General features: G+C 45.3%; 1 protein-coding gene across 4 annotated transcripts in view; it reads left to right on the top strand.

Annotated features, from left to right (window-relative positions):
• Positions 1-17,271, top strand: part of LOC306917306 (amyloid-beta A4 protein-like) — a 64,962-nt gene that overhangs the window by 15,027 nt on the left and 32,664 nt on the right. For all 4 annotated transcript variants that reach the window (XM_079495457.1, XM_079495459.1, XM_079495458.1 and 1 more), the window contains exon 2: positions 16,764-16,931. In XM_079495457.1, the coding sequence (XP_079351583.1) occupies positions 16,764-16,931 (168 nt within the window). The remainder of the gene's footprint in view (positions 1-16,763; positions 16,932-17,271) is intronic.

Raw genomic sequence — 17,271 nt, 5'->3', positions numbered from 1 at the left:
GCCTTCTTGTTCGCATATATCTGTCCTGCTCCTGAGATGCACCAGACTTGCCTGCTATAGGCTAGAGGTGCGGCTGGAACTCCCTTCTACATGAAATATATAATGTTTCTGTCTTTTTCCAGGATCGAGACCAGTGCTTCCCAAATGAAACAAAAAATAAAAACCTTTGAAGAAATGGTGAAAATAGCAGATCATGCGGCATACAACGCATCATGGCAAGGCGTTCAGTGTCTTCAGTCCAGTCGCAACTGGGTTTGATCCAGAACATTGAGGAACCGTAATCGGTTCCAGTACACTTGGTGCAGTTTCCGGAACCCGTTCCATTTGTGTACACTCAGAGTTACAGACCTGTAAGGGTCAATTTGTTTCCATTTGTACACTCTCAGAGTTACAGACCTGTAAGGGTCCATTTGTACACTGTCAGAGTTACAGACCTGTAAGGGTCAATTTGTTTCCATTTGTACACTCTCAGAGTTACAGACCTGTAAGGGTCAATTTGTTTCCATTTGTACACTCTCAGAGTTACAGACCTGTAAGGGTCAATTTGTTTCCATTTGTACACTCTCAGAGTTACAGACCTGTAAGGGTCCATTTGGTTCCATTTGTACACTGTCAGAGTTACAGACCTGTAAGGGTCCATTTGGTTCCATTTGTACACGGTCAGAGTTACAGACCTGTAAGGGTCCATTTGGTTCCATTTGTACACTGTCAGAGTTACAGACCTGTAAGGGTCCATTTGGAATCAGATCATTGACTCGTTAAGGAACCAGAAAAGGATACCAACCCTACCAGCCGCTTTGGTATTTTACGGAGTCGCTTACTTCCTGTATTATTTGTGTTGGGTGTTGGGTTGTTGGAGCAGGGATGTGGGGGGGGGGGGTGGCTTTTCTTTTCTTGGAAATTGAAGTGTGAAATTGAAACACTTGTTTGAAATGTCAAGTGTGTGTGTGTGTGTGTGTGTGTGTGTGTGTGTGTGTGTGTGTGTGTGTGTGTGTGTGTGTGTGTGTGTGTGTGTGTGTGTGTGTGTGTGTGTGTGTGTGTGTGTGTGTGTGTGTGTGTGTGTGTGTGTGTGTGTGTGTGTGTGTGTGTGTGTGTGTGTGTGTGTGTGTGTGTGTGTGTGTGTGTGTGTGTGTGTGTGTGTGTGTGTGTGTGTGTGTGTGTGTGTGTGTGTGTGTGTGTGTGAAGGAGAGAAACGTGAGAGGGGTTATGTGTGTGTTCCAGACCGTTCCCTGCTATTTCTGGGTGTATGTTTCCGGTCTGGTCCGCTTGCCGTTGTCGAGACAGACATCCTGCGATTGTACTGCGCCAGCAGGAATACGTGTGTGTGTGTGTGTGTGTGATATAGGGAAGTGACAGCATACTGCGGTTGTTGTGAGAGTCCGTGACCTATATTCCCTGTGACAGGCAATGGCGCCTTGAGTTGACTCGCATAGTGACATGTATGATATACTGTATTTGTGGACTTAATTTATTTGGCATTTGTACTTAGTTTGCTCTCTCTACGTTGTACTATAACAGAAGTCACTGGGTGCTCACAATCTACATGAACTACATGAAATGTATCTCCTAACCTCGTCAGCCAATCTCTATTCAAAACTATCACTGCTTCTGCTGCTGGCAGAATGCTGTTAACGAAATAAATCATGTCCACCTTGAACATCTGACACGTCACTAACATTGTTCAGCTAGTGAGAAGCCTGGCCTTGCCAGCGTGTTTTCTGGTCTAGAGGGGAGCGCGTGCTTGGAGCAACTGCTGGAGAATATTGGTTCACCGATCTGAGCCCCCACCCCTGCCCCCCCTCCGCCCCTCCCCTCCATGGTAGAAATCAGCAGATTCACTTCCACTCCTCTCCTAGACCAGGAAATGTGTCATGTTCCCCCAGGCTTTCTTTTTTTTGAGCCGAACGCGAACGGAAATAATAGCCTGGGCTAGCTAGTGAGGCGTTTGGCTAGTTAGAACATCGTGGATGTTCAATAACTGCGGAACAGAATTCGGTGCACTGGTAAAGTTGTTATGGTGTCATTCTGTTCTTGTAGCCCAACAAAGTTTGTGTTTGGGTGAAGTGCTCTGCAAGCTTTGTAATCCACACGGCGCAGTATGTTTTCAAATAGGATGGAGACCCTTATTGGCAGAAGGGCTGCAGAATTAATCCTCAACCAATACGGACGGAGTTTTGGGTTAAAATCCCAAAATGTACTGGAATCAATGTTCATCTTTTCTTAGTTGGTTTTCTCTGTCACTTTAAGGTGTCTCCAACAGTAAAATGGTTGAGGAGATACTCAATCTGTCACAGAGAGCTTTTATACTTTAAGATCCACAGTGTTAAATTAACTGGGGGACAAACGGGACCCCAAGGCTGCGTTTGTGAACACTCCCGAGTTACAATCGCTGTTAAATTAACAGTCAGGACTTTAGTGCGTACTAGTCCCAGAGGGGGGGGGGGGGGGGGGGGGGGGTGGTGTGTGGGTGTGTGGGTGTAGGCCATCGGAGCACCATCTGTGTGTCGGAGGTGGTCCGTGGTGTCGCGGCTCCCAGCTGATTCCCAAAGACGGGTCAGCGCCAGTTTATCAGGCCAGCAGTACTGTGCGGGAGAGAGGAGTTATTTCTTCTAATTTAGTCATTCCTCCTCCCCACACACAGATATGTGTCACTGCTGTTGTATCCTACTGACTAGGGATGCTGTTGTATCCTACTGACTAGGGATGCTCCGATCAGGTTTTTTGGGACCGATCACCGATTGTTTTTCTCATGATCGGCCGATATTGATACCGATCGTGTGCGTAAAGGGGCAAATTTCCAAAATTGTTATATGTCAAAACCCACGTCAAAACTCTTCCTGGGTGTGGCGAGGAAGGAGAGAATGTTTAGGCCTGTCACAAAGATGCAAAATGATATTATGCTATACTGTATATCTAATATACAGTATACTAATATACAGTATAGCATACTTCATAATAGAAGATGAGGAGCAACAGATCTTAACTTGCGGATTACATGAAGTCTTTGCTGAAATCGTGACTGGATAGATGTAATATGTTGATCAAACATAAACAAACAGTCTATTGTCCAGGGTGAGTCCAAGATATGTGAAACTGGCAACGTGTTCTACTGACTTACTTACCATTAATGAGGAGTGGGTTAAGTCAAGTCACAGTGTGGGTTGTTTCAATGACTGGTTCTTTTGTTTTGTCCACATTCAACTCTAAATAGTTTTCAGTGCACCACTGTGTAAAATGGGAAATGGTGTTCAGAGTTATTGTCATGGGCTAATACAGTCATTTGTGTAGTGTGTAGAGGAAAGGACTGAGGACACAGCCTTGGGGGGCTCCTGTGTTGGTGATAACAGTTGATGAGAATGATGTACTGTACCTACTTTAACTGTTTGTGGTTTGTTACGAAGTTGTGAGTCCAGTGGAGGGATGTTGAGGAGGTGCAGTTTCTTGATCATATGATGGCGTTGAATAGTGTTGAAAGCAGAACTGAAATCAACAAAAAGAATAGTGGCAAAATTGTCCGAAGATGAGACCAGATGTTGGAGAAGGGAATGAAGGAAGCATGCCACAGCACCCTCTGTCCCCCTCTTTGCCCTATACGCAAACTGGAAAGGGTCCAGCTGTGACCTGACAGCTGGCAGAATGATGTTTAGAATCAGTCTTTCCAGGCATTTCATCATTATTACACTTTACAATTTAGGCATTTAGCAGATGCTCTTAATCCAGAGCGATTTACATTAGGCAAGAACAAAAGCATGGGAATACATCACATATATAAAATGCATTTATCATGAAACATGTGTAAGCTAAGAACGTAACTAGAACATAGCTATATAATGACACTCTACATATAAACTATACATATATATACTATACTATGCTATACATATGTACTATGAGGTGCTATGACTACATACAATGCAATTATTGTGCTGTCTACATGACATGCTATAAGTCTGTTTCAAATGCTATCTAAGTCTAAAAAGTGCTATCTAAGGGGGTAGGATAAGTGCTATGGGCCATGATGGAGTCTGAAAAGGTGGGTTTTCAGACTACGGCGGAAGATTGGGAGTGATGCTGCAGTTCTGATTGCAACGGGGAGTGCATTCCACAGCTTTGGGGCCATGAAGAGTTTGGGACGTGTGGAGCGTTGTCCCGGCGTTTTTAGTGAGGGTACTTCCAGCTTTCCTGCATTATTGATGTTAATGCTACGGGTCTATAGTGGTTAGGTTCTGAGGGGCGGGGATTCTTGGGTACCGGTATGATGATGGATGTTTTCCAGAGGGTGGGTACGGATGCTGTCCTGTAGGATTCCCAGAAGATGGAGTGAAGGATGGGGGAGAGCTCCATGGCGCAGAGCCTGAGCACCTTTGCACGAGATGCCATCCGGCCCTGGCGCCTTGCCAGGCGTACACCTGGCCAACAGCTGTCGGACATGCTCCTCGGTGAAAGAGGGATGCGACGGCTCCTGAAAGGGGAGGGCTCCCGAGTCCCAACAGTTCCTCGCAAGCAGCAGAGTAATCATGACTGTCAAAACCGTTCAGAGTATTTGCAAAGGTGGTAGGATCTGGAGTTGTGCAGTTCTTTTGTCTTGTCTCACCACCAGTTAGGAATGGGTAATCGGTTCCCCTGTTTCACATTTTAGTTCTTGTCGCCGATTTTCGTAAATGAATGGCCTACTTCATCATACTGTCATACAAAAGAGGCTTTGTGTGCTTGTAGATCTGTTATTTTCACTATTTTAAATAATTTTTTAAAATCATCATATGTATGTTTTGTACATGCAACGTATTCCACACGACGTGCACATCCAGCGGTGCCCATTCGTGCACACTGTCCCCTGATGACATCGCTACTCTCAGGTGACGTGGGGGGGTGGGGGGGGGTTGCTATGGTGACGACGGTGAGGGGCTTATGACAGACAGGCCAGCACCTCCAGGGATGCCAAGGCTCTGTGCCGTAGCGCCACGGCGATTATCACCATAGAGACCAAACACCCCGCCTCTTCTTCTTGTGGAGATATAGACAGATATTCAGTGGGCTGAAGCAGTGGTTTTCAACCCTTTTTGTGGACCACCATTTGATAAGATTTAGGCTCTCAGAACCAAAACTTTGAATATTTTGTTGTCAGATAAGATTTTGTCCACAATTCCATGGTGTATGGTGTTGGTAAGATAGAGATAACAGGCAAACGTTGATCAAAATAACGATTATTCTAAATCTACATTCTCTAATTGTGTATACTTCTTGTAAACTCAAGAGTTAAAGATCTGTAAGGGTCTATCCATCGTTTGTGTGTGTGGGGGGGGTTGAAAATGTGTTGATTTGCAGGGATTATCTTGTTGACCAAATCTGCGAATAGGCCTTTTGTTTGCTGCGGTTTATTATCCTACTTTATCCAAGACTCGATGTGAAAGATTCCATTGTGAAATCTTTAATAGCAGGCGGCAACTTGCGGAGGTCGGTCTACAAAAAAACCCACAGATGCTCATTTCCTATAAGATATGAAACTGATTATGAAATGGCAAATCGTGACGATCCCAGCATCCCCCGAGATCCCGTTTAATCATGTTGAAGACGAGGGAATATAACTCAGGTTTCATGACATTCAGTTTCATTTATTTTTGTTTTTCTTTTAGGTTTTATGACCTCAATTACACCCAAACAACCTGAACTTTGAACATTCAGTGGATTTTCTGTGGTCTGAGGTTTTCTCTGTGTGTTCTGAAGCAATGAAAACAGGCAAACAGGCGTCAACAGTGACGTCTGCTGGCACATTCCTGTCATATATGGGATTTGTGGACTCTTACCTCACAGTCCACAGGAAAATCTGAGCACTTGTTTGAGCCAGAAAACCTCAGACCACAGAAAATCTACTATTTTGTTATTTAACTCGACCTCTGCTGCCGGTAAAAGCTATCCCAGAAGAGGTGGGCCTTACTCCTGACTGAGGTTTTGAAGGAGGTTGAGTGAGGGGGCGTTTTTGATGATGTTTGGGGAGTGCATTCCAGAGGGAGGGGCCAGCAATAGAAGGCCCTATCTATCCCCCCCCAGGTACGGTAGCCTACTTGGACGGGGTTGGCTTCACTGGACCTGAGGGAACGGGAGGGGCCGTAATGGTGGAGAAGATCACAGACGTAGGGCGTAGCCAGATTATTGAGTGACTTGGTAGGAATTTGTAGTGCATTCTGTGTTTGATGTTGGACGCTAAAGGAATAGCTTAAGTTAACTATCTATCAATTATTCACCCCATGAAGCCTTGAATTCATGGAGGTTTTTTTGGGTTGTTTTGTCGCATTCCTGAGCCAATAATTCAATATTTGATGACATCACACAGCAGTAGGAGACCATGGCAAGAAGAACCATATCTAAACTCCCAAACAACACTCACAGTGTACTCGCTGAGGCCTGCTGATGATCCTGATTCAAAGAGAATGTTATAAATATGTTTTTTTTTTTTGCTCTAACTTAAATTAGTCCAATATTAGATTATTGGCTCTGGAATGCAACAAAAACAAAACGATCTCCATGAACGCAAGGCTTCATATGGTGAGTAATTGATGGGAAGGCATTTGAAAAAGCAATGCTTATTCCAAAAGTAACTGCTCGATACCGATTAAGGCTAACTTTGGCTGATACTGATATGTTTACCGATGAATTGCCCATCCCTAATAAAAAAATCACACCCGTGTGAACTGAGTGGTGTAAGGTCTTATATAGACTGATCAGATGTGGTCTGACGTAATGTCTGACGTAATGAAATCACACCCGTGTGAACTGGGTGACCGTAGCAACCATGCTAATTTTTTGGTATGAACAGACAGACAGACACGTAAACTAACAAAGCCAGTCGTAGGAGTTGTTTACACCACTCAAAAAACGCACCCGTGCGAACTGAGCGGTGGAACTTTACTTTTATTGTTGCTGTGTGTTACAGTGTTATAGTTACATAGTGACTATGTGTGTCATAATACCTGTCAATCACAGTTGTTGACTTAAGAAGCTGCAGGGTCAATAGGTCCTATACTCAGGCGGACAGACATTGCTGAGCATAGAAAAACACACAAAATGTTACAATATGATTGGAGATTTCTGAGGTTTGTGCCTGGACTGCAACGATATGCAAAAGGAGAGAGGCTGTGTTTTTGCTGCGGTTGGCCTTGTTGGTTGCATGTTCTTTCATCAGGCTGTGCTGTACGGGCCACGGCTCTGTAATTGGAATTTTGGCAAGCGGGGTGTGTGTGTGTCTGTGTGTGTGTGTGTGTGTGTGTGTGTGTGTGTGTGTGTGTGTGTGTGGGGGGGGGGGGAAGAGAGGAGGGCCTGGATGCCCTCTAATCAGTGGAACACACCCCCCCATTGGATCAGCTCCCAGACACACATCAAACACATATACCAGCAAAAACACACATGCACGCACGCTCACAAAATGCCAACGCACACACCAGGCGAGCATGACGGGTGATTTACACTTTGTTGCGCACCGAAAATAGCCGAGGTACAAGGTCGCAATCCGTTGGCAGTGTGACACGTTGTGGTCTTGCAGATCGGCTGCTTGCGCGGGCATCACATTACGTTACGAGCATGCCCCTGGAAGTTGGCTCAATTTAGCACGCACGCATCCTTTTTGATCGTCAAAGACGATCAAAGGGTTTTGAGTTACAGTCCAGCGTTCCAAGTGATTTGTGTATCATCTGTGCGTGCGTTGGCTGCGTGCGTGGATGTCTAGCATTCTGTCGCCGTGCCAGCCTTGTATAATTCAATCATCGCTCGGCCCAACAAACACAACTACAGCGCTTCCCACGGCCCCCGCATCCTATAAACAACCTGCCGTGAACGCAGATCGAGGCGTTTATTCCACTTTTTTTCATTTGAAACATTGGACTGAATACTGAACTCATGGCTCTCTTATGCTTAAGAAATAATAAGTCTGCACACCGTTTTTAAAGCTCCCCAAAAAATATTTTTTACCAAGGCAGAAAAAAAACCCAGCCTCTGTTTCGGCCTCTATGGCCTTCGTCAGGTATACTGGATAGCAGCGCATATAGGACAGGTATATAGAGGTATAAGTGGGAAGAAACAAATCAACGATAAGCAATCACGCCTATCGCAGTCCCAATTTGGGATTGAACTTGGCTATGACACTCGGGACAAAAATGAAGCCATTAGTAGGCTATCCCTGTGTGGCCACCAGGAGAAGAAATCATCACACATATCAAGCAAACATCAAGAACCCATATCATAACCCGATCCAAGTGTAGAAAAAGCTCCCTTGAGCTATACAGAGAGTAGCCTAGACCTGCACCTCCTGACCACTTTCTCTTATGCTTATCCACACACGCAAGTCCCTGTGGTGGACACCACTGCCTGTTTGTGCCTGTTTTGGGCCAAAGTGGGCTCATTGGGGCCGAAAAGGGCCTCAAGTGGTGTAAAGTTTTGCCCCTCTCCCCAAGTGGTGTGAGGCAGGCCAAACGGGGCCAAACCGTTAATGCTGCTTGCTGTTTGTCTTTGTTTTAGTGGGGGGGGGGGGGGGGGGTACAAATGTTTACATATCTTGTTAATAAACAGTTAACAACATTTGGTGGTCCAATTTGACACTGTCTTTACAGCACTGTAAGGGTCCATTTGGTTTGTACCCGATAGCCGGTGTACTGCCTGCACAGGTGATTTGCATTGGTGTACAAGACTTGTCTACACTGTCTACATTACATTGTTAGGCAAGAAGCAACGTTATCTCTATGTACTGTACTTGGGGGAGGGGGTTTATAGGCCTACTATATTGTGCTATTGGAAACGGGAGATATTTTGCATGCGAGGCCATGCGGTGCTGGACTGCCATATTATATTCTCTGTCGGCTGGAAACACTTTTCCCTGCCGGTGTTTTCACTAACCTTTTGAAGAATCACGCCGAATCATAATCTATTTCATGAAAATCCGCCTGAAAATAGTCCCATCGTTTGTGTTTGAGTTGAAAAATCCACCACCGTGGCGATCCGAAACAACAACAACACAGAACAGAGCGATTATATATTAATAACGATTATTATTATTAACAGTATTTTAGCTGTGACGTGAGCGCCCCCTCCAGAGATACTTCCGGGTCCTACTTTTGTGTCGCTTTTGTGTCCCCATAGAGTTATACTGTGTCCCTCCATCGGACTAAATCTGAGACTAAAACGACCACGAACGTCTCATTTTACCGCTTTGCTTGCAACACCGTTGCTACTGGTCTCAAATCTGGCTGTGACAGGCCGTCTGCCCCACACTGAATACTATCGCCATTTTATTTCATTGTGTCAACTAAATCCTCCATTAGAGATCGTATTAATGCAAACTAGAGTCAACATACTCAACCCTGCACACATTCTAAATATGGCCCCGAAATATTGTACTGAGCAAATGGACTGTTACCACCTTCAATAATAATGATAATAATACTCTATTGTCTCCACATCATATATTTTCTTTGTCATGGACACTCGTACAGAACATTAATAATTCTACTCGAGTTGGAAGCATTAAGACCCATTTTAACCCTAAATGGCTTCCTTTCTGAAAAATAACATTAATTGTAAAAAGATTCACGCGTTTATATATTGCTATTTACAATGAGAAGCGGACGGGAGCTGGTACCACTTGGACCCGGACGTAACATAGGGCTACAAAATTACATCGGATTTAAATACCGAATTACGCACGGTAGGCAATGCATTGAGCCTCAATTTCCCAGAAACCCTAGGAATCGAGCTTCAGTGTTTTTCTTTTTCCAGTCACGTGATCCAAACGCGTGTCGTGTCGTGTCACGGATGTCCGACGGAAACCCCGTATGTCTTTAAAAAAACTGAATAAAACGTATAAAACAAAAGTCGGGAATAGCGTGATCCACAGGGAATGTGTTCATTTACAAAAAGTTAAAATATGAAATGAGAGGTTTCTGCCTGATCGTGACGACATGGAAAGCATTATTTTCCAGGAGGACTGTTCATCTTGTAACATGGACAGGGGGTGTGTTTGTGTGTGTCTGTCTGTTATCAGTCAGGCTTTACTGCGTGTCCGTTATCTGTGGTTACAGGACTCATAATGGGGTGAACGCACAAAAAAGGTGTGTGTGTGTGTGTGTGTGTGTGTGTGTGTGTGTGTATGTGTGCGTCACAACAAAGGGGGATGTGTGTGTGTGTGCGGGTGCGCGTGGCCGCATATAGGCTACTTATGCAAAGTATGCGTGTACTTGACGTGTGTGTGTGCGTGTACGTGTGCGTGTGTGCGCCTCTGGCGCGGCTTCCATCAGCTCTGTGTCAGGCCTGGACCGCTCAGATAAGACGCACAATTAATAACGCAGCAGGAGGCAAGAGCAGGCCCTGCCTACTGTGTGTGTGTGTGTGTGTGTGTGTGTGTGTGTGTGTGTGTGTGTGTGTGTGTGTGTGTGTGTGTGTGTGTGTGTGTGTGTGTGTGTGTGTGTGTGTGTGTGTGTGTGTGTGTGTGTGTGTGTGTGTGTGTGTGTGTGTGTGTGTGTGTGTGTGTGTGTGTGTGTGTGTGTGTGTGTGTGTGTGTGTGTGTGTGTGTGTGCGCGCCAGTACGAGAGGGAAGTGTAGTGAGGAGGACATGACTCATGTATTTGTGCGTGCGCACTGCACTAACCACATGGAACGCCACTGTCCCAAATTCTGGACATAATGAACATACTCTGCAAAGGAAAGCCGACAATCTATAACCACTCCAATTGTAGTACTAGATCAGGATCAGGATTTTTGAAAGTTACAGTAGAATTCTATAGGATTGTATTGGAACTTTGGAAAGTTCCTAGTTCCTTTGGGGACCACAAGTTCATGGGTTCAACTTCAAACCCAGGCACCGCCAACTCTGTAATGAGTGTGAGGAGCACTGCTTTCGGTGCTGTGTGTGTGTGTGTGTGTGTGGGGGGGGGCGATCTCTCCAACTTGGTTTGGTTTGTGTTTGACTCCATTGTGTGTGCGTGTCTACATTATCACACTGAGGTGGCTGGTTTCTCTTATCTTACCAAAACACACACACACGCACGCACACGCACGGGCAGAGGACACACAGGCACACCCGGCCTCACGAGAACAGTATTGCTTTGAAACGGCAAAGAAACCTACTATTCATTTTCAATGGAAGCCAGTGACAGGAAGATGCAAAGAAACAGCCGACGGCTGTATCTTTGCAAACTTTTTTGTATCCGTAACTTTTTTACGGCTACAAAAAAGTTAGTTGAGCTGGTTTCAACTTCAGCTTCAAAGATTAAAAAAAGCTACAAATACGCTGTGTAGGTTTGCATCTTTGTATCTTTTGCATTTGCCAGAGTGAGATGTCAGCTTCTCGCGTTAACGAGCCAACGTGTCCACCTGGCTTCGGTACACAGACTGCGTGTCCAAGTAATTAACGTTCTGCTGTATATGCCGACTATTGACTTGGTCAGTGGTTCTTTTTTTTAAAGATTTGTTTTTGGCTTTTCTGCCTTTTATTGATAGTATCAAGTGAAGACTATCCTCGGAAACCCAGACGTTTTTATTTCCAGGGAGAAAAAAAAAGTCTGGGGCCGAGTCCACTTCAATTTGGCATACAGTAGCGCAAACGTCGCTCACTCTGCTGATTTCTGATCGTCTGCACCTTTGTTAAATTGACGCACACACGTACACACACACTCCTCTCTCTCTCTGTCGCTCTAATTAATTCGTCTCATGTCGCGCAGCTGCGTCTAGTTTCTCCCGGCGGATCCTGGGAGCGTACCTATGTTCCGCAGGTTCTATGTTCCCCACCATGCAAAAAAGGTTCTTTGTTCCCCACTTAGAATAAACCTAAACCAGAAACCTAACCTAGTAATTTTAGTAATTCTAGTAAGACTAAAAGTATTTTAGCAACTTAGTCTTAGTGTTACTTTTAGTAGCAAATTCTGATTTAAGCTCAGTCTTTGAACAATCCATTGAACTTTAGGCCTGCCTAGGCTGCTTAAACTATCTAGTCTTAGCCAACTGACCCCCGGATCCTGCCGGGAGCTGAAAACCTTTTTATTTTTATTTTTATTTTATTTATTTTTGCTATTTGGTGTTCAGCTTATAAAGGGCATTAAACAGTGTTTCTCAAATTGGGGTACGCAGAGGTACTACAGGATGTAGCCTCCTTTTTACTGTTATGTTTAATGATAAAACATTGACAATGTATGAACGTGCTGGCTCTGTAAAGCTTTAAACCAAATAAATTAGAATTGACTAGTAGCACAATCATTACTGAATAGACGACAATTAATCTGGTCACTTTTATTTGAACATATTGACATAAAATGAAACTTTTGAGGTCAGTATTTTACTATTTTGTAATCAAAATGTTTTAAAGATTTTAAGGGGTACTTGGATTCAGCAGTCAGGAAAAGGGAGTTAAAAGGAGTACTGAAGCACAAACCGAGGGGGAAGTACTGGTTCCCAAACAAGGGAATACAAGTTGAGAAATTATGAGATGGGAAGAACTTATTAGTGCACGAGTGCGTGCATCTAGTTCTTGTGCGTGCATCCAGCCAACAAATTCCCTTAATCATGTTGCAAACCTCTTCATTATTGGGTTACGCCATTAGATTATGTCTGCTATGTGTGTGTTATGCTGTTGCATAACGTGGTTAATACTTTCATCCATTTCCCCCTCGGGAGGCATGCAGAGCTCTTGTACGAGCAGCTTTGTTACGCCTCCTTTTGAACTAGCATTCATAGTGATTCTATTCACGATTATTACATTTAATTTATAGCTAACCATCCACTTTTAACAACCTGCATCTGTTAGTGGACTATATATGAACCAGTGTCTCTTTTAGTAGACTATTGGGTGTGTTTGGAAATGCACTGATTATCTGTTCCGATTTCAGAGTGCTCTGATATCGGTTAATTTATGAATCGGAGGAGATGCTTGTTCACTATAACCTGACTCCGCCAGATGGGGCAGCAGAGAGTACACTGGGTTCCCCCCTACTGCTCCACTGATTGGCCAGGCCGTTTTGTGGCCGGAGCATCAAGTCTGCCTGAGAGTTCCCAGATGGGAGCAGGAGGGGGGAACCCAGTGTACTCTCTGCTGCCCCATCTGGCGGAGTCAGGTTATGTTCACTAACCTTGCCGTTAAAACTCAATGTATCCCATGTATAAACATGAGTATTACGTGTTTTGTGTATACTGTACTGTAAGATGCATGTTGAATACTGTCTACTAGGGCCATAACTCTTTACGCTCTTTACCGCCTTTTCAGGCGGGGAGTGGCTGGCGCGCCTTGGCAATTCATTTTCAATGAGAGAGGCGTGCGTTTTCTTTTGGACACGCGGATAAAATTCATGCCTCGGGTGGTGCGTGAACCGTTTGCTAGCTTCCGGTTAAGACCCAAGGAAAAGGGAATTGAGCTGCCATCGGGAACAGGAGCTCCAGGCTAACATCTGTCCCCCCCAACAACCCCCCCCCCCCCTTCCTCCCCAACGGTTCCATTCTGTCATGACTATCATGGAGGATTGAGACCCAGAGGGATGCCTATTCATCCTGGCCAAACTCACCGCCTTAATCCTCAGTACCCAGATTACACTGTTCCCCTGGGTGGGGGGGGGGGGGGGGGGGGGGTGGTGTGTGTGTGTGTGTGTGTGTGTGTGTGTGTGTGTGTGTGTGTGTGTGTGTGTGTGTGTGTGTGTGTGTGTGTGTGTGTGTGTGTGTGTGTGTGTGTGTGTGTGTGTGTGTGTGTGTGTGTACTCGTGAGGTGACGTGTGGGGAGCTTGTAATAGATGGTACATTTTTGTGTGGACAGGGCTTTTGTATTGACAAAATCTAGGTCAAAGCATCGGTAAGGTACAAGTAGAACTCTCCAAAAGCAGCATTGTCAGCCAGCGGGACACTAAAATCTGGCGTCGGCCGGGCTTCACTTCCCGCCATCCCGAGATTATTGACAGATAAATCATTCTTCTACTATCTCCATCCTGTTGAGACAGCATTAGAGATGGAGAGATGGAAAGAGCGATACATTACATATTTATACACACACACACACACTGAGGGTGTGGGGGAATTATTTGCCAGTCAAAGAGGACGACATATAGAGGTAATTTGAATGTAGAGCGAGCGGTTGGAACACATTTGCCTTATCTAAGCCTCTGACGGACAGGGACCTGATTGATGATCCCGGCTAAGGCCCAGCCTGAGAATGACTGGCTGTCACATTTGTATGTTTTTTGTATTCATTTATTTCTTTTTTGCTTTGAACATTGGAACGTTACATTTTGACCAGCTGCGAAGCAGGCTGGTCTACAATCTATCAGGTTGGTAGTGGCAACTTATGGTATGGTGAAAGATGCTGGCGGCATCGGTTGTGTTAATAATTTCACTTTCCCAGACCACCAAATTAAAAATAATATTGAATTGTCCTCCTTTTTTTGTTTTTGTTTTTAGCTTTAAATTCCATATGACGGGATATGACTGATCCCGTATTAGCGTTCTGAGCTCAGTTCAGCTCAGAGGGAATTAAAGTTGGAGGAAAAATCTGCTTGTCTGCCAGGCCCCTAAAAAAAAAAGAACCTAAAAAAAAGGAGAAAAAAAAACATTAACAAGATTGGGACACACACACACACAAACACACACACACACACAATGGCATGGCATGGCGCCTCCCTCTGTCCCTCGCTAGCCTGCTCCCACTCCCCTAGTCCCTCCCGTATTGTTGCAAGTCATTTACCAGTACAATGCTGTTATTCGTGTGTGTGTGTGTGTGTGTTCTCCTGAGGGAACTGGGACACATATCCTTATGCGCGCACACACACACACACACACACACACACACACACACACACCAAACTTATAAATAAATATGCTGATGTTTGTACATGATGCCCGGCACGCGCGCACAGTCGCGCCCACACACCGTCCGTCTCTCAATCGCTCTCTCTTATTATGCCTGTAATATGTTTTGTATCAAACGGGCATCAATATGTACCATTACGCAATGCGTATTATTTTACTGTGAGAATAGCGGTCTGTGTGTGTGTGTGTGTGTGCCAGCTACATGAGAGCTGAGCATTATGTCTCCTTGCCAACCTTACATAACCCACTCTCACAATGTACTCTCTCTGCTGTCCAGAAACACAAACGCCACAGTGTGCATTTTTTTTCTCCCATAAATAGACAAGTTAAGACAACTCTGTTTAACTCAATCCAATGATTTGTGTGTGTGTGTGTGTGTGTGTGTGTGTGTGTGTGTGTGTGTGTGTGTGTGTGTGTGTGTGTGTGTGTGTGTGTGTGTGTGTGTGTGTGTGTGTGTGTGTGTGTGTGTGTGTGTGTGTGTGTGTGTGTGTGTGTGTGTGTGTGTGTGTGTGTGTGTGTGTGTGTGTGTGTGTGTGTGTGTGTGTGTGTGTGTGTGTGTGTGTGTGTGTGTGTGTGTGTGTGTGTGTGTGTGTGTGTGTGTGGGGGCTACAGTCAAGTCACTGGTGTAAAGCAGTGGTTCCCAAACGTTTTCATGTCAAGGACCCCCAAATTGACACTAATCATCCCATGGATAATTATCTCTCTCTCCTCATTCTAATGGTGGCAGCCCTGCTCATTCTAATGGTGGCAGCCCTGCTCCCTCTCTCTCCTCATTCTAATGGTGGCAGCCCTGCTCCCTCTCTCTCCTCATTGTAATGGTGGCAGCCCTGCTCCCTCTCTCTCCTCATTGTAATGGTGGCAGCCCTGCTCCCTCTCTCCCCTCATTCTAATGGTGGCAGCCCTGCTCCTTCTCTCTCCTCATTCTAATAGTGGCAGCCCTGCTCCCTCTCCCTCCTCATTCTAATGGTGGCATGCAGCCCTGCTCCCTCTCTCTCCTCATTCTAATGGTGGCAGCCCTGCTCCCTCTCTCTCCTCATTCTAATGGTGGCAGCCCTGCTCTCTCTCTCTCCTCATTCTAATGGTGGCATGCAGCCCTGCTCCCTCTCTCTCCTCATTCTAATGGTGGCAGCCCTGCTCCGTCTCTCCCCTCATTATAATGGTGGCAGCCCTGCTCCCTCTCTCTCCTCATTCTAATGGTGGCAACCCTGCTCCCTCTCTCCCCTCATTCTAATGGTGGCAGCCCTGCTCCCTCTCTCCCCTCATTCTAATGGTGGCATCCCTGCTCCCTCTCTCTATCCTCATTCTAATGGTGGCATGCAGCCCTGCTCCCTCTCTCTCCTCATTCTAATGGTGGCATCCCTGCTCCGTCTCTCTCTCCTCATTCTAATGGTGGCATCCCTGCTCCGTCTCTCTCTCCTCATTCTAATGGTGGCAGCACCTCATTCCTGTCCCTCCTCATCCATTTGTTCTTCACCGCCGTCATTTTTATGACTCTCCTCCTGCCCCTCCCGTTGAAGCCCTTTTTCTCTCCACCTCGTATGCTAATCTCCATCTTTTCTCTCTCGCTCCTCGAGGTCTCCCGCTTGTGAAAGATTAATTGCTGCCATACGGCATCTTTCCACGGTGGACGAGCCAAACCCACTTCAGCCCTACGGTCTTTGTTTGTATGTCAAAATAGACGACCTAAAACCTGAAGATCGGCTGTTTTCACCTGCCTCTGCCTGTCTGTCTTTGCTATTCGCTTTCTCTGTTCTATCTGTGTAACAAAGTCATTTTCAAGTTTCGTCTCTTCAGAGCACAACTATTGTTTGAACAAAATGAACATGTCAAAATGGAGGATTTCAATACGGAGTTATTGTAGTCTGTGGCAACTTGCGTTAATAATGCTTTGGTGTGAATAATTTCTTAAAATCTCTCTCTCTGTCTCTCTCACATATCAGGTGCCTACAGACGTGTCCATGGGTCTTTTGGCCGAGCCCCAGGTGGCCATGTTCTGTGGGAAGCTCAACATGCACGTCAACGTGCAGAGTGGCAAGTGGGAGCCCGACCCCTCGGGCACCAAGAGCTGCATCGGTACCAAGGAGGGAATCCTGCAATACTGCCAGGAGGTGAGGATGAGTGGGAAAGGCGTCACTGTGGGTTATTTCGATTTAGATTTTTGCCCTCTCAGAGTTATCATAACCTTCATTTCAACTCGTTGTACAGTTGAGGGGGCAGGCCCTCATTTTCAATGTTGCCGATATACAGAACACAAAATCAACAGGAATATGCATTATTATACAGTAATATTAAATATATGAATCAGAAGACAGAAAATTAGGGGTGCGATATAGTAACTAATTTCAAGAATTAAAATCGAAGTATATCGAAATTAAAACCGCAACATTGACTATGTATCGTATCGTTTTGCAATGCAAATAATCGGTATCGAATCGTTTTGCTATGCAA

The sequence above is a fragment of the Electrona antarctica genome (assembly GCF_951216825.1).
Source record: "Electrona antarctica genome assembly, chromosome: 24".
NCBI lineage: Eukaryota > Metazoa > Chordata > Actinopteri > Myctophiformes > Myctophidae > Electrona > Electrona antarctica.
This window is presented reverse-complemented; position numbering and strand designations above follow the sequence as displayed.